Source organism: Penicillium robsamsonii (genome assembly GCF_028829455.1).
Source record: "Penicillium robsamsonii strain IBT 29466 chromosome Unknown utg000006l_segment0_segment0, whole genome shotgun sequence".
Taxonomy (NCBI): Eukaryota; Fungi; Ascomycota; class Eurotiomycetes; order Eurotiales; family Aspergillaceae; genus Penicillium; species Penicillium robsamsonii.
Window position 1 is genome coordinate 397,896 of NW_026643224.1, and position 25,354 is coordinate 423,249.

The window sequence follows — 25,354 nt, forward strand, 5'->3', positions numbered from 1 at the left end:
AAGAGGGTCGTCAACGCCATCGGTATACCTCGAACAGCAGCAAAGATTCAACCGCAATATCAAGAACAAAGCAACAAACATTAGTTTAGCAAAATGAAGACCCTCTCAATGTCCGCTCTCGTCCTGGCGACTGCCACCTTTACCCTCGCTGCACCCAGCCCTATGGTGCCCGTCCTAGAGCCACTGCAACTTACAAATCTCAACGCTGGCATCTATAGCACAACCCCCCCAGCAACATGCCTCCTCTCTTTTGCTCTCAAAGATCCAAACACGAACACAGACACCACATGCTCTGGTTACTGGTATGTTCCAGTTTATCTCCCATCTTTCTTCTCTCTACCAAGGCCACTTTATAGGCCCAAAGCTAAAAGGCATATAAATGATACTAACTTTTATACAGGTCAATTGGCATGGCTGGAAATAAGACCTACGACTGCTCCGACAAGGCATACCAGCTCCACCTCCCAGATGGAATCTATGATATTGAAAATATCAATCTGGGTGTCTCCCGCGCAGACGGCTCTGAGTCTGGTCGGGCAATTGTGAGTGGTGACTTGTGGAAATGTGAGAAGCAGGAGTATCCCAAGGCACAGTGCAAGTGGGATGGTATTTTCAGTCTCGATCTGGCTTCGTCTACTTGATTGGGGGTTTGTGGTATAGTACTAGGGCTGAATGGAATGTGTAGATATGTGGACATGTTATTTCAGTTCCTTTGTTCTGGTCTAATTTGGTTTAATTGGTACTTATCTCTCGCTTTGTTGCTTTTGAATATACTTCGATTTGTTCTCATCTTCTATCTGAGATACTAATGTAACTGATATATCCAGCAACAGGCTCGAGAGAGATGGGCTGTTTGTAAGAGCTTAGACACAAAATAATTCAAAGCCATATCTTAAGAAAGTTGAAAACAATCTCTACATTGAAGGTCAAGTCCATCGGGGCTCCAGAGGGCTGGCTCCAGAAAATATATGCTGACTCATCTCTCCCATTTCTTGGCGTTGCATACCTAAAAAGGTCTTGGCCTTCAATTCCGTCGATCTCAGTGGTTGCAAAAGTGGATTCTTCAGTGCATTGTCTCCATAGGCTCGCTGATGAAAAGGCTTGATGATTCAGCGGGGATGAACAAGCTCTTACCCCGAGCTCCAGTCACAATTGTCCCTATAATGACCGAAGGCTTCTTGACACCTGTAAGGAGTATTGCGACATTACTTTATGGACAACGCTACTGGCCCACGGGGCAGAAAGGGTCGGAGCGCTTGCGATCTATGCCGACACCGAAAGGTAATAATATCCACACTGCTCGTGTGACAGCCCCTAATCCGATTTCACAGATCCGCTGTGATAGAAAACAACCAGCCTGTGAGAATTGTCATATTGCAGGACTACCATGTACTTTTTCCCAACCTATATCCCAACATCGGAAAAGCACCCGACAGTAAGACTCCATATCATTGGCCCCTCTCTACCAAGCGCTTATGGGTACACAGGGAGCTTGCCGACACCAAAGCTCGGGTTCGGGAATTAGAGACGACCCTGCTCGGACTTAAGGAGTCCACAAAACAAAGCCACGAAAGGCTAGCTATCCCTTCTCCGAGCAGAGGCTCTTCTCCAGCGTCGCCTCGGCCCGTCTCCCAGGCGCCTTTGTCTTATTTGTCCGATACCCGTGATTTCGATACCGCGTTAGCAGCTTTCCAATGGCACATCTCGTATTGTGGGCTCGGGAGTGCTCTTTCTACCCAAAGGGCAGCATTTTACTCTCTCATTGAAGAGCAAACAGGTTGTACATTCAATGTGGATGACTTTTCTCATGAGGTCACCCAATCTTTCAATTTACAACAGCTCAAATCGACAAAAAAAGAGATTGGGATCAAATGGCCAAAGTCTGCTCTGGTCCAGCAGTGTTTGGATTATTTTGATAAAAATGGGCTCTATTCTATATTTCCAATTGTCGATGTTGAGGCCGTGCAGATTCTACTCAACGCAAATGTCTTAGACCGGCCTCCGAACATGACCCGTACTGCCAATCGGGCTTGTCTAGTTGCTTTTGCGGCAATGATCACCCATATCCACCGCCACGAGCGGGCTTTCGCCGGCGCTGACCCGGATGCTTATTTGCAGGCAGCGCTAACACTCCTTCCTGAAATGTTACTAGAGCCGCCTGATTTAAGAACCTTGGAAGCGGTGACAATATTAGTAAGTTCTTTGTGTGGCCCCTTGAGGTAGATCCCGTATTTCCCACGTCTCAAAAGCTTATATGAGGCTATAGATGCTCTACATCACCCCTCTCGGTAGACCCCAGGCAGGAGAACTACTTCTCGGCATCGCAGTGCAGCTCATCTATACCCTCGGGGCAAACAGAATACAAACCCCCAATGAGATACACAGGACCGACCAGCGGAGCCAACATCTCCGAGCTTTATTCTGGCATTGCTATGCCATCGACAAAGAGTTCTCTATCCGAAAAACCCAGCCACCCTTGATAAACGATGCCGATTGTGATCTAGATCTGCCTACAACATACGCCCAAGAAACCTCAACACGCCACTTTTACATGAAACCCCTGTCATCGAAGGAGCTTCTTTTCCCCTCAGACCTCCGCTTCTCTGTGCTCAAGTCCAAGATCTTCCGATTACTTTATTCAGTACACAGTCAGACACTACCGGAAGCTAGACGCCTTCAGCATATCCGTGAACTAGACCAAGAACTGAGCGACTTGAAACTGGGGTATCCCATCGACTGCCGGCCGGAAGCTTTCGCCACTGAGAGCGCACCAGACTATCTGTTCCATGATCTCAGTATCCGCGGTGTGAATATCCATTTGGAATATTACTACTGCCTCGGAAAGATCCATGGGGCGAGTAGTTCTTGCAGGATACCTTCTCCGCAGAGCTGGTCTCCTCTCCCATCTAGCGCAGAGCTGTGTTTTGAAGCTGCAAGGTCTTCGCTTATCTATATCTGGCGAGTCCGCCAATTCGTCAATGATCATACATTCTGGTAAGGGGTTCTACGCCTTTTCCTACGTGTTTATACTAATTCGTGGTTATTTTATATTTCAGGCTTCATGCGCAGTTTCTCCTCACGGCCGTTCTCTCCGTCTTCTGGTATCTCATCACGGTTCCAACTTCATCTACTTTCACAAGGGATCTCAATACCTTGGAGGATATTGCAAGGCTTTTGGCTCAGCTCAATAGACCGACGAATGATGGGCAGACTTTTCCGCCATTTTATTTCACACATGCTTTTGTTGAGAGGCTGATCTCGCTGGCACAGCATTCGCGATCTAGAGTTGCGGACACATGATAGGCTTATTCCAAGGTTTCAGGCACTTTTCTGTTGAAGGTGGTACTTTTGCATATACGAATAATGCTAGTAACCTTTTTCATTAAGTCTGTAACGTTAGGTTACTGTGGGAATCGTCCAAGTGTATATATGTAGATGGCTAATTGAATTGATCCTATTGAAACTCCATAGATAACATCTATTTTTAGACCACCTAGATATGAAGTGTAGCCCTTTATAGATATGGCTTTGTCCTTTTTATCCGGCATTTTTCCACCAATCCCAGTCGTTGAAGTATACATCTACTCTCCCCTCTTCTCCCTTGCATGTTTCCATTCACTTTGCTCTTCTCTTTATCTTTCCCTTCTCTTCGTTTATGTCTTTGTTCTCCTCTCCTTCATCACTACACGATTTTACCCTTCAGTGACAGGCAACGCAACTCCCTAATTACCAAGCGACCGAGCACTAGCTAAAATACCCGAAGCTGAGAATTCAGAATTTATTTCGAGTTCGCCTTTCTACAACCAGACTTTCTTTGAGTCATATGGCTTATCTTAACACTAACTGCATTGTAAATAGGGGAACTATTACAAGCTGGTTGGCATTATAAGTCATTAGTTTGCTACACTCTTCAACAGCCCGGCCGGGCTAGCTCAATCGGTAGAGCGTAAGACTCTTAATCTTAAGGCTGCGGGTTCGACCCCCGCGTTCGGCTATTCCTAAAAACCAAACCTGAGATTTCTTTTTTGCTCCTCTAATTTTTTCAGCTTTATAAAAAGGATGAATAGATAGATGGAGATGGACATTTTTTTTAAGCTTTGCTATGTCCATTAACGAATGTAAAATAAATCCACGGGTATTTAGCTGTCGTGTCGGCCATGGCTCATTTAAAGAGTCGCCTTAAAACATTTATTTGTTATATTTTCTGTTGGTGACTGGTGAAAGATATATATCTAGATCTGACGAGAAGGTTTTCTTAATCTCCATATTTGAAAATAAAAATTATATCGGTTATTGATGCAGCTAGAGCCGTCTCTTTCCTGTCAACTATGTACAATACGGCCCTAACACCAAGATAACTCAATCATCAGTCATATCATAAGGTACAAGATACACACGAAAGCCCGAAACACCTTTGTATCAGATGGGGAAATGTGGTGCCTCAAATTACATATAACACACTTTTACAGCTTCGTTCCCTCGCGTCCACCGTCACTGGGACGCCTAGGCCGAAGAGGCCCTAGGGTCTGACCAGCAGCATGGCTTGGCCCAGCCGCTGACGATTCGTTGTCTGTAGTGTTGGTGCGAACAGCTCCTCCCCGTGCCCCCTGGTGAAGGCGAGGGTTCATGAGCCACTGGACCTGCATGCGGACACTATTGACTGCCGCATTCGTGTGGGCTATATCTTCTTTGATGCGCAGGCATTCATTCATGATAGCCATGCTGGCGCGAGCATCTAGGTCTGTAATAGCATGCGAAAGTTGGCTGACCTCTTCCCGGAGAGATTCATGCAGCGAGAGCAGATAGGTAGTGGCATTGGATGAAAATACACTCGCAGCAATATCAGCAGGATCATCTGTATGGACGTCGGCGCGAGCGGGGGATTGCTGCTCTCGCCCAGATTGGGTAGGTTGTCCACCGCTGTTACTGTTTGCGCCTAAGCGTGTGGATTCGACAAGAGTGGCTCGAATGTTTGCAAGCCCATCCTCGAATATCTCATTCCGCTGTTGCAGATGTCGCATACTTGATTCAAGGGACTTGAGCCGGGTATTTTGCGTCTCAAAGTATGGGCCCATTGCGACTATAGGGCAGCTTTGCTCATGTGTTGCAATATCTGCCCGTCGTACCTTAACGGGACATGCGTATTTGGACGCCGTGCAGGGAATTGCAACCTCCGGACATGATTCAATGTGCTCCCGCAGTGCCCCTTTAGTGACAACTGTTTCGCAGTCGACACATGTGACTTCAAGAACTGGACAAAGCTCTCTCTCATGCTCCTAGCATAGGCGTTTCGGGTCAGCATCTATAGGATCTTGGAGAATTTCGAAAGCCCAACGAACCTCGTATTCATGCTCTAGAACATCTTCTTCGCAATGAGAGCACCGTCGCACCCTATGAATACACTTCTGATCCATCCCAACGTCTTTGCTTCGTGTCATCTGATCGCATGAATCATCCGGACACGGCAATAGCCGGTACCCACAGTACTTCTCGACATGCGACTGGACATGACCTCTGGGTATAATTTCCCGACAGCCCTCCTCTATCAACGGACATCGCACTCGGATCTCGTCGCACATGTTGATCAGCAGGCGGGGCACGCTAGCCGACACCTCCTGGGTGGGATTTCGGCAAGAAGGACACGGGAACTCCTCCGAGTCGGCCGAGCGGAATGTGGTGATAGCCGAACTGAGGCAACTCCCGCAGAAGACATGGTCGCATTGTAGGCGAACGGGTTCAACGAAGGGACAGTGGCATATCGGGCACATAAGGTGCGAGTCGTACTCGGAGACGAGGTCAAGGCTGCGAAGGTCGATTAGCTCGTCGCGGTCGCGGCTTTCCTCCATTGCCAGGAAGTCTTGTAAATTCATGTTGCGCTGAGTTGGAGCCTATCGCGAGGCCCAACAAATAATGCAAGGTACGGGTTGTTATTCCCTACGTTGTTGCTTGGAATGCGGAATCAATGCGCGGGTTCATGCAGCTTCGCGCTAGATACCGTAGACCGAATAGTTTAAATCCATGAGGATGACACTCAGAAAGCCATAAGTTGAGCGATCGGAAGCAAATGCTTGCAAGACATAGACATGTTAAGATTTCCGAGCTGAAGAGAAGGACTGCGGGGGAATCCAGAGGCAAAGGCGGAAAGCGGTTGATCCGCACTTGTTGCCTCCACTTGTGATTCCTCGTCTTACCATCTCCACCTTCAACCCTCGTAACATCTCAGTCTGACTTTATTATTGCTTGGCTGATCGGAGGTCTTTCTCCGTATTGACCGTCCAAACGCCTGCCATTTATATATCTGAACACTCTGACATTTTGATCTCGCACACCTCATCATGACGAACCCTGCGCAGCTATTCCTACTCGCCGACCACATCAAATTATCGCTTTTGGAGCGCGAAAGGGCAATATCACTCGACCTCGAGCCCAATTCCCAAGATGGAGAGATCTCAATGTCTCTCGAGTCTCTCCGAGAGAGCATAGAGGCCCTGGAAGCCGAACAAACCCGGCTAGCCAACTCGCACGACAGCGCAGGCGCCGCCGCCCTGAAAGACCAACTTAGCCCCCTCCAAGCCCAATACAAAGATCTTTCAACCCAGTTCTACGGTGCAGATGGCGAACCATCGGGCGACACGACGCAGGCGTCGAAACCCGCCACCCCCGATCTCAAGCAGCCCATCCCCCAGCATCCACCGTCCAAATCCGTCCGCTTCATGGACAGCTCCGTCACAGCGGCAGCCGTGCAAGAGATTGACGAGGAAGATGAGCGCAACCGCAGCAACCTCTTCCACCCATACCGAGATGAGCCATCGCCGCGACCGGATCAGTCGAACATGGACAACCAGCAGATTTACGATCATCACGCTCAAACCATGCGCGAACAGGATGACCAGCTAGATCGGCTGGGTGAATCAATTGGCAGGCAGCACCAGCTGAGTATTCAGATTGGGGATGAGCTGGACGGCCACGTTCAACTACTGGATGGAATGGATGGGGATGTCGAGCGTCATCAGACCCGACTGGACGGTGCGAGACGGCGGATAGATAGGATCCGTCGAAAGGCAGGCGATAACTGGAGCATGATGACCATCATTGGATTGATCATTGTTCTGGTCATCTTGATTGCGATCCTGAAATGATCGATACGGGTGGATAATTGGAGGCTGTTCTTTCATCGCTATTTCTTATTACTCCTTTTTTTTTGGACAAGCGGGCGTTTACAACTTACTCAACACGGGACGATTGATTCTCCCGATGTTTTTTTTTTTTTTTTTCACAGTGACTCGAGGCGTTCAGGCAATCGAGTCGCTCCTAGACTCCTGGTTGGATTATTGATCATACTACATATACAAGCCTACAAGCCTACATGCCCACCCCTTGATCATAACTCCCTTCCATATCTAATTATCTGCTTCAAGGGAGTGTAGTATCAATTGTATTGACGAATGCGATAAACTCCAATAAATCACCATAAAAGCCTCCAACAGCCTTACTCGCAGACTGCCCTAATAAAATACACATAAACGAAGTTCGTGATCGAAATTTTACACTAAAGACCCATAACTTTCACTTATTGCTTGACCTTCTCGCTCCGAACATGTTTCGTCTTCTCCTGCATCTCCTTGAAAGTGACGTCGCCATCTAACTCGCCGCGATCCGCTTTGACCTGAATCAAACATGTTAGCTTTGATGGAAGATGAACTCTAGGGGTCCATGCTTACTTCGGCCTCGCTTTCACTAGCCAGCTCTGACTTCCACTGCCCCTTGCCTACTTTGCTGCCCTTGAGACTTTCTTGCTTGTGATATTCGTAGTGGTTGGGGAGGTCCTCGCGGTCTGTTTGTGGTTAGTATGGCTGGGAGAAGTTGGTGATGGTATACTGACTTTTATCATTCTCCTTCAAGCTCCGGGCTGCTGACGAGTGGAATGTGGCAGCTGGCACAGCAAAGTTGGTCCGCATAGCTTGGCGGGTGGAGGCACGAATGGAGGGGAGGAATGACATAGTGATATGATGTAGGTGTTTAGATAGAATGGTAAGTGTTTGGACGAGTTTGTAGGTTTGGATATATGAAAAGGTATTTGAAATCAAGTGGAACTCTCTTCCGGGGGTGTACGGGATATTTAAGGGAGATCTTCGATGTGGTTCTGCCGTCACGCTCTCTTGTCTTGATGCTATATGACATCATCGGATGAGTGGGTCTGAGGTTTAATATCTTCGACCTTGGAAGTTACCGAATACAATTGACTTGAGACATTTAGAAGACTATTCTGAACCATTTTAAGCTTCAAATCATTGAGATCTTTTGGCATTGGTGAGTAGTCAGTTCTCCTACGCAGGATCCCCGCATAACAGTCATTGGTACAAGTGTGGAGACGGATGTTCTCCTGAACTTGATATTCTTGATTTTCTTGATTTTCTTGATTTTGGAAGATAATCATAATTCGATCCGAAGCCTCTAGACAAACTACTTTTAATATCATGTGAATAGTACCTCAATCGCGAGATGGGAGCTCTGGAGGGGTAAAGAGATCCTTGAGGCCTCCCCAGCTCTCTTCGCTATACCCTTTCTGTACTTTCTGACATGTCTTCAATCCCCAATCTGTGATTCCAACCATATAGCAGCTCTCAAACATGAAAGCCATGCTTCCAGTCCCAACCTTAACTGGAATCAGCTCTTGGTTACTAGCTTTGTCAAATGCCTCCGCGTCTGGCCCATGACTGCTCATGCAGTTGTGAAGACTTGCCCCTGCAGCTTGGAACCCACCTGAGCCAGCCCCTTTCGCAATATAAGAGCCCTCAATGAGACCCATAAACTCACTCATGCAGTTTCGATGGTATGAGGGTGGCCGGAAAGTGTCCTCGCCGACTAACCACCGAGGAGGGAAGATAACGAAGTCGGCAATGGCTGTACCGGGGTGAGCATTTGAGTTGGCCGTGAGGACGGTATTCAACGAAGGATCTGGATGGTCATATGAGATGGTTCCGATAGTATTGAATCGACCCAAGTCGTACTTGTACGGATAGTATCTCCCCTCCCAAGCCACGACATCAAACGGAGTATGGCCTTGTTTACTAGTAAACAATTGCCCACAAAATTTGTTGACTACCGTCCATGTTGACTTTGAGTCGTGTGTATATGCCGCCACGGGAATCTGGAAGTCGCGGGCGTTGGCCAGGCAGTTTGACCCAATGGGGCCGAGTTCGGGTAGTTGGAAGTGTCCATTGAAAAGTTCAAGGATGTATCCGCGGATAGGCTCGTCGTTGACAAGATTAACACGATACCTGATTCCGCGCGGAATCACGCAAATCTCGTCGGGGCGTACCAAAAGCCGGCCCATCTCAGTCTCGATATCTAGTGCACCGGTTTGGGGTACGATGAGCATGTCACCATCTGAATCATACATTGCGGTTTTCTCGTTCATGGATTTTGTTGCCCCGTAGATGTAGTAGGCGACACCGTTCTTCAAAGCTGGGTCGCCTGACCCTGCGACCATGTGAAGACCTTCAATCCAATCAACATCCGCGTTGATGTCAAATGGATCCCACCGTAGTTGATTGGGGATTTGGTTGAATTCGGTCTTGAGTCTATTCCCAGATGGGGCTGGCTCAAAGGATGAATGAGCTGCGGATGGAATGATGCGGTAAACCCATGTTTGCTGGTTTTCCCACCGAGGCGCCGTGAATGCGGTGCCTGAGATCTTTTCGGCGTAGAGACCGTATGGGCACTTTTGGGGAGAGTTTTGTCCAATTGGGAGCGCTCCCTTGATTGCCTCTGTTCTATCTTATTGTAAGTAACTTGTCAATTCTGGGGACATGGTGTCGCTGACTCTAGATTCGCTGCAAACCCCGTCTGATACTCGTATCTCTCGGGAATGGGGAAGTTGGTGACTGGCATTGTCTCGTCCTGCTGCTGTTGGAATATGGCAGCTTGAAAGAAAATATGTATAGTTGAAAATCAGTCCAAGATCTGACAGTGCTTAAGTACTTTGGATAATTCTACGATCAATTATTCAGCCCCCAATTACAATTGGAGGAAACATCGCAGGTCATCCGACGGATGTGCCATTTGACGATCATCGGATGAACCGATGCGGGACTACGTAGAACTTCATATCCAGGTGGAGTGACTACTTAGAAATGTGATTCCATTGTATAATATAGAATAGAACCGATACTCAAGCCATAGTTTGTCATTTGTATTTCCTTACTGCTTCCAAGTGTTCGACAATCCCTTAACCTCAACTCATTCAAACCATCAATATGAGTACTGCAAGCTGGCTCAAAATTCCTTCGGGATCCCACTTCTCACTGGCAAATATACCATTCGGTATTATCACGACGCCTGCATCAGCTGAACCTCACGGTGCCATCGCCATTGGAGACCACGTTCTTGATCTATACACCTTCGCGATTAACATCGGGTTTGCAGCCCTCGAGAATTTTACCCCAGAAAACGCGAAGCTTTTCTCCTAGTCGACATTGAATGATTTTGCTGCCACTGGATAAGCCTTCCACCGCTCCATTAGAGGATATCTCCAAGATGTCTTTGCACTTGACACACCTGTCTCTCAAGTCCTCAAGGACAACAATATTGTGAAAGAGGCTGCATTGTTCCACAAGAAGGACGTCAAAGTCTATATTCCCATGAGTATCGCGGGGTATTCAGATTTCTTTGCCGGAAGAAACCACGCCTACAACTGCGGCTGTATCTTCCGCGACCCCCAAAAGGCGCTCCAAACCACCTCCACCTCCCTGTTGGCTACAACTCGAGGGCATCCTCTGTTGTGGTATCTGGAACCCCGATCAGACGACCTCTGGGCCAATTCTTGGCAAACAAAACGGATACTGCCCCCCAGTTTGGGGCATGCAGGAGACTTGATATCGAGCTCGAACTGGGAGCACTTTTGTGCAAGGGCAATGAAATGGGTGAACTGATCCCAGTTGATAAGGCCGAAGAGTATATCTTCGGCTTTGTTATCTTGAACGACTGGTCAGCGAGAGATATTTAGGCGTGGGAAGCCGTGCCTTTAGCCCCTTTAACGCGAAGACTTTTGCCTCCAGCATCAGTTCCCATGGTGCCTAATCCACGGGAATGCCATTATTGAAGATAGATAGCAAGAGCTATGACATTCCATAAGTTGTCAAGACTATAATTAGGCCGAAAAGCGTAGAAGAGAGCTATTAACCGGCGATGTCATTTCAAGAAGACGGAACTAGACACATAGAACAGTGAAGGCAATCAATCTTGTCGACCTCTTCGGGCATTCCGTCGGATGTGCCACCGGGGGTACCGCTTGAGCACTCAGTAAATTAAACACCAGTCCATCAGCCGATATTCATGGCTCTTTCCATGAATTACTAATGAAAATTTTAAACAAGTAGTATTTAAAATAACAAAAGCACACTGTCTGGGGTTAATAGCATGAGATACGAACAGCTTGAATCATGGACATTTCCAACTCTATTTCTCCTTCCGGTGGTCTTGTACTTTCACAGTTAAAACCACTTTTAAGCTCAACGGGTATTACATCAGTCCTGTGTGCACTAGTCGTGTTACTGGTGCTTTTCTCCCTTGACACCACCGATGTGCCGTATATTCGTGGTCTCGCCTCAGCTCCTGGGGTACCGATATTCGGAAACCTTATCCAATTAGGCGTCGAACACCCCAAGCGTCTCGCCGAGCTTGCTAAGAAATATGGAGCTGTCTACCAGATCAGACTGGGCAATCGAGTATGTCGACCCTCAGATATCATCATCCTTCTACTAATCTCTATCTAGCGATTCGTCGTAGCAAACAGCTTTGAGACTGTGAAGGAACTCTGGATCAAGAACCAATCTAATCTCATTTCTCGGCCTAAGCTACACACGTTTCACAATGTGTTGTCAGGATCCGAGGCCTTTACCATTGGTACTTCACCATGGGATGACTCTTGCAAGCGTCGCAGAAAGGCCGCCGCGACAGCATTGAACCGACCATCCGTTGCATCATATATGCCTTTGATTGACCTGGAGTCTCTCGTGAGCATTAGCGAACTTGTCAACCAGGTTCGTGGAAAGAAGGACCAGGTTGACCTAAATCCATATGCTCTGTTCCAGCGTCTTGCGCTGAATCTTAGCTTGACGCTTGGCTATGGTTTCCGTATCGACGGAGACTCTGGAGACAAATTGTTGACTGAAATTGTTAATGTCGAGCGCGGTATCAGCACGCTTCGCAGTACCAGCAACAACTGGCAAGACTTTGTCCCCATGCTGAGGATTCTTCCTAAAGGAAACGATATCGCCGCAGATTTGCGGGTTCGCCGTGATAAGTATCTCGAGTTTCTTCTAAAGAGGCTTAAGGATCACATTTCTCAGGGAACCGACAAGCCTTGTATCACTGGAAACATTATGAAAGACCCAGAGTACAAGCTGGACCATGGTAAGATAGAAGCTTTTGCAAAAACCAAGTATAAAGGAATATCAAGCTGATCAAATTATTAGCGGAAATCAAGTCAATCTGTCTAACAATGATTGCCGGTGGCCTTGATACAACTCCAGCGTGCATTCAATTCGGCACTGCCATGCTATCTGGCCCCCAAGGCCCAGAATTGCAGAAAAAGCTGCTGGATGAAATAGAAACAGTGTATCCGAACAACGATGCGTGGCAGAAATGTCTAGAGGAAGAGAAACTGGAGTATATGTCTGCATTCTGCAAAGAAGTTCTCCGATTCTGGACAGTTATCCCCATGTCTCTTCCCCGCGTCAGTATAAAGGATATGGATTACAAGGGCGCGTTAATCCCCGCTGGAACAACCTTCCTAATGGTACGTACAATACCTTCTTCCATACCCAAAGCTACAAGTTCAAACATGCGCTGACTCGGACCTAGAACGCCTGGGCGGCTGATTACGACGCCGAGCGATATGAATCACCAGAAACATTTACTCCTGAACGCTTCCTCAACATGGCCGAGGGATCAGGAACTCTACATTTTGCATTTGGAGCCGGCTCTCGAATGTGTACAGGCTCTCACTTGGCGATGCGGGAGATGTATGTCACTTTCGTGCGTCTAGTGGTCGCCCTTGAGGTTTTACCCGCGAAGGATCCATCCCGAAGACCCATTTTATCAGGCCCGCTCGAAGGCAATGCCAACCCCTCGGGTTTGTCTATTGAGCCTAAGGACTTTGAGCTTGGTTTCAAAATTAGAGACACGAAATTACTGGACTCATGGCTTGAGCAGTCTGAAAAGGCCACAAAGCATCTTGTTTGAGATGTAGATATAATGAGTTTTCAGTTTGAGTCAATGGAGGCTAAACGGACTACTTAGAGATAGTAAAATGATTTTAAGAGCTCCGAAGCTTTGCAAAATGTTTTATTCTGAGGACTCACTTTCCAGCACATATTTATGAAAGAAATGTAATATGAAAATCTCTATATCTTATAGCATCTCAGACGAATGTCTAAGTACGAAGCGGTATAGCTATCAGGGTAAACTCCATTGCAGGGACTTTGAGAAAAGAGGTATCCATAGAGGTCTGTAAAGTACGCAGGTTGAATCGGAATTTTGCTGGCTGAATTCTGTATTTCTCATTCAACTCTGGCGCATCAAGCGCCTGGTCTCTTGACACGTTGCCAATGATGACAGGGTTACCTTGATGACCTGAGGACTGTCACTGGCGCCATTGATGAGGACTTGGATTGGGAGGTACATTCCGAGCTGTTTTATCCACAATGAAAACTGTTTATAGCTTCGAGTTGAGAAGTTGGAGTCCCGACGAGGCTAGGACGTGGGGCCCCGCATTTCTCTAACTTTCCGCCTTTTTCTCATTCCATCCAATTCTCTTCCACTCTGTCTATAAGACAGCTACAATGCACGGACATGGGAGACCAAAACGTCTAAGAGCCCTTCAGGCATGCGAGCTATGTCGCGCGAGAAAGAACCGTTGCGACGAGGAGCAACCTTGCTCCTACTGCGTTGGTGAGTCGCAAATCATAAACCTCCGCTTCATTCCCTGGTACCATTAGCCAATCATAACATGCAGAACGTGACCTTGAGTGTGTGTATTCCAGGACAAGTCGTGTGAGAAAACGGATCAAGCCGTATGTCCTCGACCCCCGAGAGTCCAAATCTAGCGCATGACTGACATCAACGGCTCAAGATCTATGGAGCCAAACCAAAACGCAGCCAGTGAGGTCAATCAGAGTTCCAAATTGACAATGGACAATGTTCAGATCCCCTCAGATAGGGCTATAAATGGGATATCTTTCGATGAGACTGGAGTATCATCCACACCTGATCCAGTGACCAGTGGTATCAACAGAGCTCGGGGAGGGGCCCAATCACCACCCATTTTGTCATCCGCTCAACCATCTGTGAGACGTAGTCTCTCATTATCCCAGCATCCAGCAGCCCCGTTTACCGAGATTGTGGATACAAATCTGCACACAAAAAGCCTCGAGTTCTACGGCGCCTCTTCTTCCGTGGCTTTCCTTCGACACGTCGATGATATATCAGGCAATGATACTAGCGAGCAACTGGTGGGGAGAACAGAGCCTTCATTGGCTTCTATGCTGCACAACACTAATTTTCAGCCATATTCAACCCCGAGTATCGTGTCGGGCATTAGCGAGGGCAGCAACAATCGCTTTTACTTTCGAGTGGGTAGAAAGTTTCTGGATGCCTACTTTAGCAATATTCACTGTATTCAGCCTATTTTTGACCAAGAGGAGTTTCTGACTCGTTGTGAGGATTTATGGTTTGGCAAGCTTGAGAGGCCGCCTGTTTCGTTTGTCGCCCTATATTACGCAACCATGAGTTTAGGAAGCCTTGTGATGGTTTGGGACGAAGGAAAAATATACGGCGGAGATCGTTTCTCGTGGAGCCGAAAGCTTTTCAACCAGGCTCTTGGGATTGTAACGCAGCTGGGATCGGGGACAGATTTAGAGATGGTTCAGTGCTACTATATGATGGTAGGCCACAATCCTCTTTATTGGTATCAAATTACTAACTGCAGTCCACATCCAGGGAAAAGTATGTCAACACGAGCTAAATCCACATGGTATTTATGGCACCCGGTATGTAATACTTTTCTGGGCTAATCAGAGAATCATAGTGGCATATTTGTACTCTGGACAAGCCACCAGAACTGCTTTGGCAATTGGACTGAACCGCTTGCCTTACGGGAAGCCGTCTGACTCCATGTCGTCTACTGCAGCAGCGAAGACGTGGTGGTAAGTTTTGAATCGAAATGCATTCCTCAGTCCCAGACTGACTCAATTAGGGCCGTTTATTGGCTTGATATGTAAGTTTGTACAATATCTCAACAGGAATAAGATCCAATTGACACACAACAGACAGACGAGCTTTGCACTTGGTAGGCCGGACAGTTTAGGCCCCGATGAATATCACACCCAGGATATTCCGGGAACTTTGGGGCCTTTCGAGGGAGACCATGCTACGAGCAGTCTCCATGTGCTACAGGTTGTTCCATGCATGGTAAAGCTGGCAAGAATCATGCGAAAAGTCAGCCTTAGACTGTACAGTCTACCCTGTCCCTTGAGGGAAGAGCTCTCTCGGGCAACAGAGTTGGACGCGCAGCTGGACTGCTGGTTCCAATCAATTCCTTGCCATTTGAAGCCGGAGAACACGACTGCTCAGGTATCACCCCTGAAGCGCACAGGGACAGCAGGTTTTGTCAAGAAGCAATCGGTCGTGTTGATGACACGTACGAACAATCCAGTCTCCTTCATCCCGAGACTCTTGCTAAACCCAGACCTAGGCTACTACAATCTTCGGATGATAATATTTGGCAAGTCCTTGGCAGTAACCGAGGGAACTGAAGCGGACATACCGGCAATCCGTGAATGTCAACAGATATGCATTGAATCTGCGGGTCAAGCAATTGACCTTATCTATGATACGTTTCGAAACTACGACTTCTTCCAAACATGGTACGTACATTTTACGCCTTTTTTCTGCTTGGAGCAGCTCCTAAGTAATCCCTTTCCAATAGGTGGTATAATTCAACGTATATATTGTTCGCAGTTAGTGTTCTCCTCACGGGCATTTTCCGCGGTTTTGCGCAGGACAAAAAGGCACTCGATACGCTTTTCCAAAAGGTTGATCGTGCAATTGCAATTCTGGATGTTCTGAGCGAGTGTGTGGTGACTAGAAATGCGACTATTATCATCAAAAGAACGCTCGCTCGGGCAAAGAAAGGTTCAAAAGGAGAGCCTGACGTGCAGCAAAGGTCTTCCACTACACAGGCCCAAAATGACCGGCAGGGTTCCACAAGTGATGGATTTCCCTCGGATTGTGCAGCCGATTTTTCCGAGATAGATGATACTAACATTGATTGGGCAAATCTTGAGTTGCCTATGGATGACTGCCAGCAAGCTCTGTTTTGGGTTGAATGGGGGCATCTTCTGAATGACTTGGGTGCGTAAGAACCTCAAATTTGGGACTTGGAAAGTCTTCAAATAACCCTCTATCATCCACTGTCAAGTCAGCTAGCCTTTCAGCTGTTTCATGGTATAGTCAATGCATAATTTCTGAAATCCTTAATCATTCACAGTGCGTATTAGAAGAGTGCAGCTTGTCTTAGAATCGATTCCATCGACGTAGAAAATCTGTTTCTCTTGCAACTCCAGCATCCCAGCCCACAAGCGTTCTATGTAATATGATTGGAGATAACAGATAGAAATGCTACCTGGAAGGATCTGACCAAGAGAGAAAGAAAAGGAGAGTGAGGTGACAAATTCCAAACTTCCATATCTGAATGGCCCCGACATAATAATGCCCGAGGTATTAGAAGACTGTTCAGCTTCCGCCGGATGTGCCGCCGGCTCAAATCCCCGGACCTTCCCCACAAGTACCAACGCCACAATATGGGGTCCCCGGATATGAATTCAGATCAAGATACAGCAAGGTCTAGAATCGAGGTTAAGTTCAATTATGTTCTTTTGGATTCTAGGTTTTGCTGCACTATTCTATCAGTTTAGACATGGATAACCGGCAAGAGAAATCAGCTTGTTTTGACTCGCAAAGTGATCACGTCGAAGATACCCAAACCCTAGATCCAGAGGTGGAAGACTTGAATGATCCTCGCAATTGGCCGCAATGAAAGGTAACAGGTCCCCAAAGTAATGTGCATAGGCTCTGATGGCTGATAGTATTTAATACAGAAAGAAATCAACTTCGGCCTTTTGACCTTCCACTCATTGATGACGGATTATGTAGGAGCTGGTATCATTCCAGCCTATACCATCTTTGCCGAGGAATTCGGTGTCACTGTTTCTGAAGTCAGCTATTTTACATCAATTCATGCTAGTATTTGGAGGCTCCATATCCTAATGCTAATCTGAAAGCAGATCCTGGAAAATAGTTCGGCGAGAAAAAAGGATAACAATCTATATTTAGTATTTCGAAGCACTCTATCAAATAAATATGACTTAACTGGAGACAAAACCGGCAGCCAAATCACCCCCCCAAAAAAACACTGCTCCATAAATTACGCAGAGCAGTTGACGGAATCAATTTAACCGGACGAAGCGTAGTTCGATGTAGGTTCGTCCAACGCCATTTCTGTATCTAGGTAATCTTGGTGTTCAATATCAAACCGGATCTGCATGATAGACTGCTTCCAGACAACGATTCTGGTGATACGACGTGTACCTCTGGGAAATGTCGACAAAACAAGAGCAGCTACTCCTTTCCCAAGCTCTGTGCCTAGAATGGCATGATATTCGGGGGTATCATACGCCCAGGCCAGTTGATTTACTGATTCTTCAGATAGCTGGAACCCAGGGGAATTGTCTGGTTGAGTTTTAGCCCAAAGTGTGTGTATAAAGTCTCTGGTATCCTCATTAACAACGTTTTCGAGATAGATGTGTCTCAAGGTATTCTGGTCAAAGTGAGCATTGTACTGTGCGTGGGCGACTTGACTCCAGTAAGGTCCATCGTATCTTTCAACTTTTCTAAGAATAATAACTCCCATTGCAGTCGTGACATGATGGACGTTAGTTCCACTCCCTCTTTTTGGGTGCGGCTTGGCTGCTTTTTTTGTGATCTTGACATCGTGGTAAGACTGATCACCCGTAGGCAGGCGACAATTCCTGAGATCACCTTGAAGCACGAGAGGACCAGGTCCCCAGCGGTTGAAAGTTGCTGTCCATCTTTGGGACCGTCTTTTACTATGGGTCAAGTCCTTATATTCGAAAGATAGTGGCTTGACTGTGCAGTTAGGCTCATTTGCATCATCGATCCATCTTTGTCGCAACTCTCCCCACATCTCGCGCTCGCCGTACTGATAACGGTCGGATGAGGAGGCACCCTGAGAGGATGGGACCACGGGATTAGTAACAGGAATGGCGGGACCGGGAATGGTTTGTAGCTCGATAGGGGCATCGGCATCAGCTGCAGGCTGAGGACCCCAGCTGGGGGATCTGTGGCGGCGGCAGAAACCGAAACAATTCCAGGGACAACAACCAGACATAATTATGAATATATTGGATAGGATGTATAAGACTAGAGTATTGAGTATCGAATATTGAGTGGAATATTGAATGATGAATGATGAACTTGTACTTGTCTGTATACCTAGAGACGACCCCGAGGATTATATAGATGTGAGCCGAGTAGGTGGGATACCTCGATTGTGAGTATCGCTTTCAAGTATACATAAAGAGGACAAGAAAAGAAACATTGTGCACAAAGGGTCGATACGAATATCAGCACTCGAACAAGGTAGACAATAATAGAGGAACTACGCCCATGATCCCAAATGGACAAGAAGTGGACAAAGAGGTCGAAGTCGAAGATAATGAGAACAACGAGCACACCAAGTGCGACGGAAATAGCTTATCGACAAAGAGAACATTGTAAACATTGTAAACCTTATAAACCAACAGAAGAGCGTAGACAAAGAAGTCGACTACCAAAATTTGAGGTCAAATATAGAAATCATTAGCCCAGTATGAATCTATTCCAGCCAATTCTGGACTTCTGGCATTTGGGACGTCGACTTGAACTGCAAACTTATATTCGCCCCAAGCTAGTATCTGCTATTATTGCCTACGACGTTGTATGCCTCTTACAGTATTTGACCTTGGATAGATATCACCTTTTGAGCTGCTGTCAGGTCTTGATCCAAACACCAAGACTTCATGTTAGAAGTTGTCTAAGTACTGGATTCTTTCGAGTTGAACATATTGGTTATAATATATTGTGCCGCAGGTTAAATGAAGATGCAAGTCAAGCTTGACACGAGAACTTTGTTTATTCTACCCCTGAGCTTGATTTGAAGTGATAACTATTTCTCCGAGACTTCCCCTGTCTCCATACTCTAAGAGAAAAGGGGAAATGACACTGCCAATCATTGTCAATCAACTGCACATGTGAATTAGCGTTTAGCGTAGATTGTAACGTTTATTCTTGGCGTAAGTCTTAGAGTGAATCATCTTATTTGGCTAAATTTATGCAGGCTGATTAGGTCCTATATATATTCTCTGACCTTAGAAACACTTGTCCACATCTCCCTCTATTACTTGCTTGAGGATAGAGTACACCTTGAACAGCCAAGGTAGCATCTTTCCCATTCAACTTGGATTTATACAGAACCCCCTTTAAGACGGTTTTTACCAGGTATAGGAACAATAAGCATTCGTTATAACGATGAGATCCCCGAGGTTGCCAAATTAACCATTTAATTAGGCTTTCCAAGATGAAGACCATCCTCCTAAGCGTCCTCCTGCCGACATTAGCCAGCGCAGCTGCAACAAACGGTAAATTCACTGCGCTAAGCTTCAATGTCGCAGGTCTGCCGTCGATTTTCCAGTCGAACGAAGTCAATGGCACAAAACCCGAAAATGCCAAACAGCTCGGTACCTACTTTTCACAGTATGGCTACGATATCATCAATATGCAGGAGGTATCACCAAGCCCAGTCTTCCTAGTACGCCAATTGATCTAACAACGCTCTAGGATTTCAATTACCATGCCTACATCTATGAAGCAGATGAACACGCTTACCGGACCGCTACCTCTGGGGGCGCAGCCATCGGAAGTGGTCTGAACACCATCTCCAACCACGACTGGGTAGATTTCGCACGCGTGAAATGGAACACATGCTCCGATGCATCCGGCGCAGACTGTTTGACCCCGAAAGGACTCACATTCATGCGCTGGAACCCGGCTGATGGAGTCTATGTTGACTTTTACAACATCCATGCCGACGCTGGGTGAGTAGAACTTATTCTTACATTGTAGTCGAGTTAAAGATTGACTCTCACCAAGCACCGAGGCCAAGGACGAGATTGCCCGAAACTCCAACTTGCAGCAAGTTGCAGATTACATCGACACCTGGTCGACTGGTAACGCCGTCGTAGTCATGGGCGATACGAACAGTCGATATACGCGGGCTGATGACACGGGAATCCGCGTCTTCATGTCTCAGAATAGCCTCGCAGACCCCTGGGTTGAGCTTGAGAAAGATGGCGTCTACCCCACAGCTGGGGCAGATGCCTTGCTATGCGACAACCCGTCTTCTATTCAGACCTGCGAGACGGTTGATAAAGTGCTGTACCGGGGGTCTGACATTGTGACCCTCAAGGCAGACAGCTTCATTTATGATGGTGGGAAGTTCACAAACACTGACCCCAAGTACCTGGGCCAGATTCTCTCGGATCACAACCCGATCCTTGTGAACTTCACCTGGTCGCTTTCGTCGTCGCTGCGACAAAGTCAGTTCTCCGGTGGTCCACACGGGGCGTGGTTTAATGATCTGCCAAGTGTGCCTTCGTCGCCTGCTGCTTCTGTGATTACTTTCTCTGGTGGGAAGAGGCTGGATGCTGTTGCCTTGAAACTGAAGGATGGCACATCGTTTAGCCATGGAGGAACTGGTGGCACTAAGGTCTCCCTTACCCTGGATTCTGGGGAGCATTGGACGGAAACCAAGCTCTGTACTGGGCAGTATAATAGCCACACTCGCAACTTCTATATCAAGGCTACCACCAGTGCTGGTAAAATTTTGGAGGCGGGCACCTCGACTGATAATTGCCAGACGTTTACTGCCCCCGATGGCTTTGCGGTTGTGGGTTTTATGGGACAAGCCGAGGACGAGATCGATCAATTGTCTTTGGTATATGCAGCTTATTAAAAGCGAAGGAAAGCGATTGATTGAGATGTGAATCCAAATTTGTGGTGAATATGCACCCGTTCATCTGCCATTTTGGCCAATCGTATCAAGTCATGGTTTATGCTATGTATGCCCCAAACGCCGAGGTATTCCGCAAAAAATGTTACCCATATGCACCGCGCTGTATAAAGAAATCCAAAACGAAGGAGCACTTCAATCACTCCTTTCCTCTGGGAGAACATCATCTGGGTCCTCGCCAACCGCTTGTCCTACCAAGCGCACTACTCGCTTGATCGCCTTGGACGCGGGACTGTCCGGGAAGTTATCCACAAAGCTTTCGCCAAAGTCGCACGCCATGCCGACGCGGGGATCCAGAGGCACAGCACCTAGGAAAGGAATGCCCATTTTCTTCGCCAGCCGGCGACCCCCGCCAGTCGTCGCCCGGAATATTTGCGACTCATGGGTGCAATTAGGACAGACAAATCCAGACATGTTCTCTACCAAACCTAGCACCTTGATGCCAGCCTTGCGACAGAAGTCGACCTCCTTACGAACATCTAGCAATGAGACCTCTTGCGGGGTAGTCACGACAACAGCACCGTCGACGCCAGACTCCTTCAGCAAAGAGTTGACGGACAAATGCTCGTCAGAGGTCCCGGGAGGCGTATCAACAATCAGGTAATCCAGCTGGCCCCAATCAACATCCTTGAGGAATTGCTTGATCAGTCCATTCTTCTTGGGCCCGCGCCAGATCACCGCATCGTCACGGTTGGGCAGCATAAACTGCACGCTCATTGCACCCAGATTATCTGTCACCCAGACGGGACTCCAGCCGGCATTGCTGATGTGGATAGTCTCTGACTCCACGCCCATCATCTTGGGGATCGACGGCCCGCAGATATCCGTGTCCATGATGCCGACGGTGGAGTCTGGGTTGGCGGCGAATGCGTGTGCGAGGAGGGTTGAGAATGTAGATTTGCCAACTCCTCCCTTTCCGGAGAGGACTAGAATCTTGTGTCGTATTTGGGAGAGTCGTTCGGTGATGATTGGGATGTCAGGGTCGGGGCCTTTGGGCGCAGTGGCGCAGATCTGTTGGTTTGGGCAACCGGCACAGGCATCGCCTTGGCCAGCTTGTTCGGATTCAGGGCCTGGGCAGTGTTCTGTGAAGAGTTAGTGTGTGCATTGCGTCAATGGCTCTGTGCATGCGTACCTGGTTCGGGTGCGACAAGGTTAGGCGTCACCTTGGACGAGACTGCTAGAGACTCCTCGGCGAGCTCCTCCACATAGGGCGCCATTTTAAATTGCTGCTCTGTGTGGCAATAGAAAAGAGATCAGAAGATAAGAAGTTAAATGCAGCCGCAAGAAACAGAGAAATTCAAAGTCCGGTGGCGGATTGATGCTTGATAAGCGGGGGATGACTAAAAACCCGCTGCCATTGGCGGGGCAAGGCATATCTGCGGTGTCAGCGCCCTTGCAGGCGCAAGTGTATGGATGTCCAGAGTGAAATATTTCATTTGGTATGATAACTGCTGAAGCTATGGAATATTGGAGAATAATGAGGTATATCGTATAGTAAATGGACAAAGCAACTAAAGCATAAGGCATTGTTGGAAACCGGCCAACTATTTTTTATGTCCATTTGCCAAACCAACCAGATCTCCATATTTCAGTGTATTTGTTGTTGCGGTATACTGATTGGCTTCCGGCGAGACAGTCAAGATCATGGCTGAATGAGTATCAGTTGATGCCTCGAAGTGCTCCCGCAGCACCATAGTCAATGGAGAGGAACGGTATGGGATACGAGATTTCTTGCTCGATCGGGCTCGGATCACTTCTTTCAATGCGAGAAGGTCAGTATTTATCTGCCTCCCTTCTTGCTTCTCTTGTGGGGTTTGTTTGAGCGCAGACCCAGCCGTGCTGGAAAGGAACTCAGCGCCGGCCAGATCTACGAACACAAGCTTGCCACCAATACATCGATGTGCCCGAGCGGTAGTTGCAAACACTTCAGACTCATGCTCTTCTGCCTCTTTCACGCGAGATTCAAACTCGGCTTTTTTGGCTTCTGCGGCATCGACGCGTGCTTGATCCACTTGATAATCAGGATTTGGGACGAATTTCCCCTCATCAGTCTGAATAATTGCACGATATTGTTCCTCAATATAGACATCTGTTGCATGTTTTCCCACAGGAACAAGCTCAGATTGCCGCTCAACCACCTGATCACGCGCATTAAGAAGCTCCTTAGTGATGATCTCTAGCTCGATCACGGCATGCGTGCGCGAGCTTTGATCATGCACTGTCGATGTCGCAGTCTTGCGGTGCTTCAAGCCTTTTTGTAGCTCCCAGTGCAGCTCTTCAAAGCTCCAACACGCCTTCGTAGCGATTGGTCGGACCCTCACTTTTCCATTTTCCAGTATTTCTGTTTCGCCACGGATGTAGACCCGGCCATCGGATCCCTCGCGAACAAAGCACTTATTCCGCTCATTGAGGAGATCGAAAGCGATATTCTTCCGTAATTCCAACATACTGAGCCCAATGCCGAATTGATGGTTGTTACCCTCACCATTGATGTCTTCTAGCGCAGCGCCCAGTTGACGTGCAGCAGCTAAACAAAGCCCAAACTCATCGGCGTGTTCAAAATCGTAGCCAATCATGGTGTGGGATTTACCGCTGCCTGAGTGGCCATATGCAAAGAAATTGCAAGACTTGCCTTCCAAAACTTGTGGGATGACTGGTGTAACGACGCGATTGAATACCAGGTGATTGTTACCATCACATTCAATGATCCCATCAAATGAGAATCCACTCTTCCAGGATTTTTCTCGGGTAGAAAATGCTTTAGTTTGCAAAGGTGAAGTAACAGAGATGCATGACTGTGGGTTGTTGTGGTGCTGGCCATATTCCCGCTGGATTTCTCCCGTTTCGGCCTCATTCGGGTTGAGAGGTCGCCACCTCACCCATACTTTGAATACACTCATTTTCCTTACACGTGAGTGGTCTGGTATCTAGAGGAGAAGAAACACGAGGAAGAGGCTCGTCACGTAGTTGGCTTATGTAATGAGACAGTAAGCCCAGCGGGGCGAGGCATCAACATCAACATGATGAACATGCTACTGTATAGCCCGGGGCTTGAAGCCTCTGGTTTTATGAGACTTGAGTTCAAATAATGAAATTGAGATGAACCTCACCAAGCCGAAATAAACGTTCAAATCCCGAAGAACGTTAGAGTACGGAGTACCTGTCACGGATTTATACGCCTATTCGGGTCCTACCTACATTTTAGGTATGCAAGTCCTACCCGTGGGCATATGAGAACCACTCAATGATAAATAGCCCCACAGGGCTAAAGGAATCCCGGGTCCTGTCAGCACTTAACCAGGGGGGGGGGGGGGGGGCAGAATCTTGATCTAGCTCTTCTGCACTGGAGGATGGACGTGGCCAAGTGAAACAGAACGAAAACCTGCATCCAACATGCTGCTGGGACAAAAAGAAGCGGGGATCCTGGGCTACAGCTTAGATTATAGATCACCCCTGTTGCATACCACGTAATAAATCCAACCCCAGTGAGGCAGGCAGAGCCTGCACTATTATGAGTATCCATTATCAATCTTCAGCGCATTGGTATCAACGGTGCCTGTGCATCGTAACGAGGGGTTTCAATTCAGGCCCTGATAGACAACCAGGGATTGGGATTGGATGATGTCAAATACTCCACTGGCCGTGGATCATTTCATTCGCCCGTGGAACATGCGGATACGATCACAATGCATTTTATATATGGGGCTCGAGCTCAAAGGGACATGCGCAGCGTGTCAATCTATGCAAGCGGTAAGAGTATGTGCCATCGCACAACTACTCCTTACTCCTGCCGCACTTGCCGCACTGCACGACCCCGCTGTTGATCGGGTTTTTATACCCATGGAGAGAGATGTTAAGAAAGGATAGACAGGAGGGTGTCCCAAAGCCTATTCAAAATAGAATTAGACGAGGTATTTCCCAACAACTCGTAGCGAAGAAGCGGACTAAAGCCTAGCCTTCTTTGGTTGATCAAAGGGCCCCATTTCTTTCTCCTTCCGCTCCATTCGGAGGGACCCCTCTTGGGAGACCTCAGTCTCAACGGTTCCACTCCCTGGATTGATATAAATAATAATTGGTCTCCTCGGTTATTTCGTCCCTTTGTCTTTCCAAAAAAAAGGGAGACCTCCCATTGTCAGGAACAAAAAGCCCTAGACACAAAGGACA

General features: G+C 47.5%; 13 protein-coding genes across 13 annotated transcripts; 7 read left to right on the forward strand and 6 right to left on the reverse strand.

Moving 5' to 3' along the window:
• Positions 1–93: 93 nt before the first annotated feature.
• Positions 94–641, forward strand: N7447_009877 (uncharacterized protein; the record flags this gene model as incomplete). Its single annotated transcript, XM_057234139.1, has 2 exons — positions 94–302; positions 401–641. The coding sequence occupies 2 exons, from the start codon at positions 94–96 to the stop codon at positions 639–641; spliced, it is 450 nt and encodes a 149-aa protein (XP_057081423.1).
• A 551-nt stretch (positions 642–1,192) lies between these two features.
• N7447_009878 (fungal specific transcription factor domain-containing protein) lies at positions 1,193–3,300 on the forward strand (the record flags this gene model as incomplete). Its single annotated transcript, XM_057234140.1, has 4 exons — positions 1,193–1,281; positions 1,332–2,193; positions 2,267–2,994; positions 3,057–3,300. Coding segments are annotated over 4 exons (1,923 nt in total), but the record flags the coding sequence as incomplete, so codon positions are not given.
• A 1,163-nt stretch (positions 3,301–4,463) lies between these two features.
• On the reverse strand, positions 4,464–5,870 carry N7447_009879 (uncharacterized protein; the record flags this gene model as incomplete). Its single annotated transcript, XM_057234141.1, has 2 exons — positions 4,464–5,276; positions 5,340–5,870. 2 exons carry the CDS (start codon positions 5,868–5,870, stop codon positions 4,464–4,466), a joined length of 1,344 nt encoding a protein of 447 aa, XP_057081425.1.
• Positions 5,871–6,335: 465 nt separating this feature from the next.
• Positions 6,336–7,139, forward strand: N7447_009880 (syntaxin family protein; the record flags this gene model as incomplete). Its single annotated transcript, XM_057234142.1, has 1 exon — positions 6,336–7,139. The coding sequence occupies one exon, from the start codon at positions 6,336–6,338 to the stop codon at positions 7,137–7,139; it is 804 nt and encodes a 267-aa protein (XP_057081426.1).
• Positions 7,140–7,570: 431 nt separating this feature from the next.
• On the reverse strand, positions 7,571–8,000 carry N7447_009881 (uncharacterized protein; the record flags this gene model as incomplete). Its single annotated transcript, XM_057234143.1, has 3 exons — positions 7,571–7,666; positions 7,722–7,834; positions 7,883–8,000. 3 exons carry the CDS (start codon positions 7,998–8,000, stop codon positions 7,571–7,573), a joined length of 327 nt encoding a protein of 108 aa, XP_057081427.1.
• A 491-nt stretch (positions 8,001–8,491) lies between these two features.
• On the reverse strand, positions 8,492–9,894 carry N7447_009882 (uncharacterized protein; the record flags this gene model as incomplete). Its single annotated transcript, XM_057234144.1, has 2 exons — positions 8,492–9,776; positions 9,827–9,894. 2 exons carry the CDS (start codon positions 9,892–9,894, stop codon positions 8,492–8,494), a joined length of 1,353 nt encoding a protein of 450 aa, XP_057081428.1.
• Positions 9,895–10,259: 365 nt separating this feature from the next.
• N7447_009883 (uncharacterized protein) lies at positions 10,260–11,008 on the forward strand (the record flags this gene model as incomplete). The annotated part of the gene is made up of 3 exons (XM_057234145.1): positions 10,260–10,420; positions 10,526–10,753; positions 10,807–11,008. The coding sequence occupies 3 exons, from the start codon at positions 10,260–10,262 to the stop codon at positions 11,006–11,008; spliced, it is 591 nt and encodes a 196-aa protein (XP_057081429.1).
• Positions 11,009–11,444: 436 nt separating this feature from the next.
• On the forward strand, positions 11,445–13,248 carry N7447_009884 (uncharacterized protein; the record flags this gene model as incomplete). Its single annotated transcript, XM_057234146.1, has 4 exons — positions 11,445–11,729; positions 11,778–12,417; positions 12,480–12,802; positions 12,868–13,248. 4 exons carry the CDS (start codon positions 11,445–11,447, stop codon positions 13,246–13,248), a joined length of 1,629 nt encoding a protein of 542 aa, XP_057081430.1.
• Positions 13,249–14,114: 866 nt separating this feature from the next.
• N7447_009885 (fungal specific transcription factor domain-containing protein) lies at positions 14,115–16,424 on the forward strand (the record flags this gene model as incomplete). The annotated part of the gene is made up of 7 exons (XM_057234147.1): positions 14,115–14,948; positions 15,004–15,053; positions 15,123–15,209; positions 15,260–15,280; positions 15,333–15,703; positions 15,758–15,929; positions 15,992–16,424. 7 exons carry the CDS (start codon positions 14,115–14,117, stop codon positions 16,422–16,424), a joined length of 1,968 nt encoding a protein of 655 aa, XP_057081431.1.
• A 1,091-nt stretch (positions 16,425–17,515) lies between these two features.
• Positions 17,516–18,472, reverse strand: N7447_009886 (uncharacterized protein; the record flags this gene model as incomplete). Its single annotated transcript, XM_057234148.1, has 1 exon — positions 17,516–18,472. The coding sequence occupies one exon, from the start codon at positions 18,470–18,472 to the stop codon at positions 17,516–17,518; it is 957 nt and encodes a 318-aa protein (XP_057081432.1).
• A 1,227-nt stretch (positions 18,473–19,699) lies between these two features.
• Positions 19,700–21,133, forward strand: N7447_009887 (endonuclease/exonuclease/phosphatase family protein; the record flags this gene model as incomplete). Its single annotated transcript, XM_057234149.1, has 3 exons — positions 19,700–19,906; positions 19,960–20,216; positions 20,272–21,133. 3 exons carry the CDS (start codon positions 19,700–19,702, stop codon positions 21,131–21,133), a joined length of 1,326 nt encoding a protein of 441 aa, XP_057081433.1.
• Positions 21,134–21,325: 192 nt separating this feature from the next.
• nbp35 (Fe-S cluster-binding ATPase) lies at positions 21,326–22,407 on the reverse strand (the record flags this gene model as incomplete). The annotated part of the gene is made up of 2 exons (XM_057234150.1): positions 21,326–22,272; positions 22,323–22,407. The coding sequence occupies 2 exons, from the start codon at positions 22,405–22,407 to the stop codon at positions 21,326–21,328; spliced, it is 1,032 nt and encodes a 343-aa protein (XP_057081434.1).
• A 327-nt stretch (positions 22,408–22,734) lies between these two features.
• On the reverse strand, positions 22,735–24,090 carry N7447_009889 (kinesin family protein; the record flags this gene model as incomplete). Its single annotated transcript, XM_057234151.1, has 1 exon — positions 22,735–24,090. The coding sequence occupies one exon, from the start codon at positions 24,088–24,090 to the stop codon at positions 22,735–22,737; it is 1,356 nt and encodes a 451-aa protein (XP_057081435.1).
• Positions 24,091–25,354: the final 1,264 nt, after the last annotated feature.